Source organism: Camelina sativa, chromosome 2 (genome assembly GCF_000633955.1).
Source record: "Camelina sativa cultivar DH55 chromosome 2, Cs, whole genome shotgun sequence".
Classification (NCBI taxonomy): Eukaryota; Viridiplantae; Streptophyta; class Magnoliopsida; order Brassicales; family Brassicaceae; genus Camelina; species Camelina sativa.
In genome coordinates, this window is record NC_025686.1 from 28,210 (window position 1) to 32,915 (window position 4,706).

Here is a 4,706-nt window from a genome sequence, read left to right on the forward strand (position 1 = left end):
TTCACTGCAGCTTAAAGGGACCACTAACTCTGTATACCTCGATGTACTACGGTTATTCGCACATGGCACATGGAGTGATTACAAATGTATGGCTTGAAGCTTAACTCTTCCATTTCGTTTTATGTTTTGCTTTGATGATATACTTTCACTGAGTCTTCTTATTCTAATCTTCTTCTCAAACTCTAGGCAACACTGGTTGTATTTCCCAATTGGTTCCTGTTCAAGTTCTTAAGCTGAAGTTGCTCACTGTCCTTACTCTGGCGGAGGTAAACAAGGTATATCTTCTTTTTCTATTGTTCGGTGTCCATTATGATTTGTTCTTTCTTAGTTTTTGTTCTTCATTTCAATCTCTTTTTCTGGACTCTTGATATGTCGTTGATTTTTTATATAATGTCCTTACGATATGTGCTTTTTTCTTCCAGGTATTGCCCTATGATTTACTGATGGCCGAGTTAGATATCTCCAACATACGTGAGCTCGAAGATTTTCTTATCAACGAATGCATGTACGCTGTGAGTTTTCTGGACTAAAGATTTTCTTTTTGAGTAATAATTTGTGATTGAAAAGCTGAAGTTGCACAGACAAGTGAAGTGTGACAATTGAGAAATTTGTAAACATACGGTGCTGACTTTTTGCAGGGTATAGTTAGAGGAAAACTTGATCAGTTGAAAAGATGCTTTGAGGTACTAGCTTTTTTCACATTCCAATTGTATGATCCTTGTGCTTTTTGTTAGATCTACCAGCAACTCTTGAACCAGTATATCCCAGCTGGTAGAGATCTAAGGCCTGGCCAGCTTGGGAATATGATTCATACACTGGAAAATTGGTAACTTGTTATATATCACTGCCCTTCTGTTGAGATTTTATGTGAGAGTCCCTTCTCATGAACTATTTTTTGTTGCCTTAATGTTGGAGTCAGTTTATATATGTGTGTGCACGTAATTGATGTTTAGGTTGAGTACATCAGAAGATCTGCTGGTTTCAATTCAAGATAAGATAAAATGGGCTGACAATATGAGTGAAGTGGACAATAGAAATCGAAAGGAAGTAGAAGAGAGGGTGGAAGAAGTGAACAAGTCAATTTCCATGAAGGTACTAGTAGATTGTGGCTGATTATTCTTTTCATCGTTCGATTTGTTACATTTACATGTTGGAGTTAGCTAGCTATTTCTGCTAAAAATTAGCATAGAGAATTGTTATGTTATACACAGCCAACAAATGACATTGGCATGTTTTGCAGTACTTGGTCCTCGGTTGGACGTAGTTCGTATTTCTTTAACGAAACTAGAATCATGTGCTTTCACGAAAGAAAAGATAATCGTATATGTAGAAGTAAAAATCCGTATTCTTTCCCCAAGAGAGCAGACAGTAGTTAAATATTTGGTGAAAGTAGGTGATGATAATTAAAAATGGACTGTTATGACTTGAACAATGGGAGATATTTTTCTATGTTGTCTTACTTACATTGTGGCAGAAGTTGCACACTGTGGGCAGGCCGACGTTGAATTCAGAGGGCAGTAAGAGATATTTGGTGAACCAAGTGGAGTGATGGACTATGAGGAGGACCGAAGCAGGCCCAAGAGGTAGGTGACTCTGTTACATTCTCCAGAACTTACAGTTGATCCGCTAATTAGGATCCTTAAGCTCTCAAATAAGATTTCTTCCTTGATTAGGTAGAAAAACATGAGTTACGATTTGGTTGATATAAGAATCATGGAACTTATTATGTTGTATTGCAGGAGGAGGCATCCGATGCCATGAAACAAGGTGGGAGAGAGAAGAGAGACATGGGTAATCTACTTTACTTGTTGAGATAGAGTGAGGTAGTGATATCTGATTTTGCGGGAGCAATGTAAAGCCCTTTAGCTACCTGACTTTTTTGCCACTCGCAAGTATGAACCTGACTTTTGTGTGATGAAAGATTCGTAGTTAGCTGTTGAATTGAAGAAGTTGATGTCTCGTCATAGGTTTTGATGCCTGAATTGCTGGAAGAAAAGAGAAATTAAGAATGAAGTGAAAGGCTCTATGTTTTACAGATGCTTTCTTTAGAAGATGAATGGTTGTAATCAATTGTTATTAATATATATAGGGAGGAGAATCAGATTTATAATAAATGAGCCAAAATCTGGACCAAAAAGAATGAAAACAAATGAATTATGAAAGGTGTTTTTGTAATACAGACAGCTCTAAATCTAATCGTAGGGAAGGAAGAAGTGTAGCCGTTAGGTTAATTATGTTCCGCCGTTTAGCTGCCTGGGAAATGGGCTCCAACGAACGCTGGCGTTTGTGACCGGCGTGATTGACCCTCACGGGCTCAGCCTGGTCAATGCCGATAAGGTGAGGAAAGTTAAGCTTAGCCTTGGAGCCCCGCATCTTGAAAGCTGCCCGGTCATATGCCACCGCGGCCTCCTCGGACGTCTCGTAGGTCCCCAACCACATTCTGGCTCCGTTCTTGTTCGGATCTCTAATCTCGGCGGCGTATTTCCCCCATGGTCTTCTCCTCACTCCTTTGTAATTTGCGCCTCTCCGTGGCGGCTCAGAAGAAGAAGATGTTGATGATGATGAATCTTCTTCTGATGGAGATCTGGAAGCTGTGAGATCAAAATCGTCCTCCTCCAGCAGTTGACGGCGAATCCAGTCCAGAACTGCCGAGCCGTTATCCCGTGTGAGCTCTGCTTCCATTTTNTTTTTTTTTTTTTTTTTTTTTTTTTTTTTTTTTTCTTCCTTCTTCAATACTCTCTTTTAACTGTGGTCTGATCTTTTGTTCTTTATAGGGAGAAGAACTATATATATAAAGAGGAATGAATGAATATCACAGGCCTCTTCATTTTTTAAAAAATTATAATATTGGAGGACCATGCAGATGCAGTTGCTGGGAAGCGCAGAATCAGTCACGTTTTACTCAATGTTCTTCTCTCTATTTTATTATATAAAAAAAAAAAAAGTAAAAACAGACAAAGGAATCTTGAACCAATCCCGTTTTCGTTCTTCTAACTCGTTTGTTTACACGCATGCAGCACGAAGGAGCTTATTACTAGTATAATAGTCTGCTAGTTTTATATTATCCCCTAGATAAGGCTGAGTTGCTTTTAAAATACAAAAATTGAATTTCCTGTAGTCTAGTCCATCATTGTCTTTCAGGTGTCTTGTGTAGTTGTACAATAATTAATTTATCTCGATTCTAATCATGTCAAACACCTGTGTTACACTTACATTACATAGCAATATAGCATAGAGGGTTTATTTTATTTGGTCTTGATTGGGCCTTATGTTTGGCCCGATAGTTATACGTTTGGATTCTGATTACACCGGGTTGTTGAATAGATCCGGATCCGGGTGATTTCACTGTCTCGATCTAATCAGTCCTTTCCTTTTGTACCCACCCAACCCAAACCTTCAACTATCACCGTTTCAAGTTGAGTTCCCCATGGGAGGCCACGAAGGTTTCAGGCTCAGCAACCACCTCTCCTCCGCCACATGGTTCTCTCATTTCTGTACTTCAGCTCGCCGATTTAAATCATTGGCTCCTCCGTCATCTCAGACTGCCACCTCCGCCGACTCTCTGGTTCGTCGCCTCGGCCTTTTCGACCTCATACTGTTGGGCGTCGGCGCTTCCATCGGCGCCGGTGTCTTCGTCGTTACCGGAACCGTCGCTCGCGATGCTGGACCTGGTCAGTTTAAACGAATTACATTTTTCTCATCCTTGAATCGCTTAGTGCTTACTTACAACTTCCGATTGATTGATTGATTGATTACTGTTTGCGTAGGAGTCACGATCAGCTTCTTGCTAGCTGGAGCATCGTGTGTGTTGAACGCTCTCTGTTATGCTGAACTCGCATCCCGTTTCCCTGCTGTTGTTGGTGGAGCTTACATGTACTCGTATTCAGCCTTCAATGAGATCACAGCTTTTCTTGTTTTCGTACAACTCATGCTTGACTATCATATTGGCGCCGCTAGTATCTCTCGTAGTTTGGCAAGCTATGCAGTTACTCTCCTTGAGCTTTTTCCAGCTATCAAGGGCTCTATCCCTCTCTGGATGGGAAGCGGCGAGGAGCTCTTCGGAGGGGTTCTCTCTTTAAATATCTTGGCTCCCGTTTTACTTGCTCTCTTGACCCTTGTTTTATGCCAGGGTGTGCGAGAATCTTCCGCTGTCAACTCCTTTATGACTGCTACCAAGGTGCGCTTCTTCCCTTCTTTAAACTATTCTTACTTACTTATTATACCTTAGATAACGGAAACTCTTCTTGCTTGCTTGACAGTATTGGTTCTTTTGTAGGTCGTCATTGTTCTCGTTGTGATTTGTGCCGGTGCTTTTGAAATTGATGTTGCAAATTGGTCCCCTTTCGCGCCTAATGGTTTTAAAGCAGTTCTGACTGGTGCTACCGTAGTGTTCTTCTCATATGTTGGATTTGACGCAGTTGCTAATTCTGCTGAAGAATCAAAGAACCCTCAGGTCTGCTCATAAATTTGTTGAAAGTATTTTTACGCTGCTATCATCTACACAGTTTTTCTTATATCTGTTTAATTCCTGTTCAGCGTGATCTGCCAATCGGAATTATGGGGAGCCTTCTGGTTTGTATCTCGCTGTATATTGGCGTATGTTTAGTGCTCACCGGGATGGTCCCTTTTAGCCTCCTCAGTGAAGATGCTCCTTTAGCTGAAGCCTTTTCATCAAAGGGTATGAAGTTCGTCTCAGTCTTAATCAG

At 40.8% G+C, this 4,706-nt stretch overlaps 3 protein-coding genes across 8 annotated transcripts in view; 2 read left to right on the top strand and 1 right to left on the bottom strand.

Moving 5' to 3' along the window:
- Window positions 1-2,035, top strand: part of LOC104711440 (COP9 signalosome complex subunit 7-like) — a 5,379-nt gene extending 3,344 nt beyond the window's left edge. The window contains exons 3-9 of one of the 6 annotated variants that reach the window (XM_019232968.1): window positions 187-275; window positions 423-512; window positions 639-683; window positions 769-826; window positions 954-1,092; window positions 1,475-1,583; window positions 1,740-2,035. In XM_019232968.1, the coding sequence (XP_019088513.1) occupies window positions 187-275; window positions 423-512; window positions 639-683; window positions 769-783 (239 nt within the window). In that variant the 3' untranslated portion in view covers window positions 784-826; window positions 954-1,092; window positions 1,475-1,583; window positions 1,740-2,035. Of the gene's footprint in view, window positions 1-186; window positions 276-422; window positions 513-638; window positions 1,093-1,474; window positions 1,584-1,739 lie in introns of all 6 variants that reach the window. The other 5 variants (XM_019232963.1, XM_019232967.1, XM_019232964.1 and 2 more) reach the window with 5 other exon arrangements.
- LOC104711451 (ethylene-responsive transcription factor 13-like) lies at window positions 2,155-2,682 on the bottom strand. The gene has a single exon (XM_010428153.2). The coding sequence runs from the start codon at window positions 2,680-2,682 to the stop codon at window positions 2,155-2,157; it is 528 nt and encodes a 175-aa protein (XP_010426455.1).
- The window catches only part of LOC109126258 (cationic amino acid transporter 9, chloroplastic-like), a 2,908-nt gene continuing 1,629 nt past the window's right edge, over window positions 3,428-4,706 (top strand). The window contains exons 1-5 of the mRNA XM_019229487.1: window positions 3,428-3,671; window positions 3,768-4,066; window positions 4,130-4,177; window positions 4,277-4,453; window positions 4,537-4,572. Of these exons, the coding sequence (XP_019085032.1) occupies window positions 3,428-3,671; window positions 3,768-4,066; window positions 4,130-4,177; window positions 4,277-4,453; window positions 4,537-4,572 (804 nt within the window). The remainder of the gene's footprint in view (window positions 3,672-3,767; window positions 4,067-4,129; window positions 4,178-4,276; window positions 4,454-4,536; window positions 4,573-4,706) is intronic.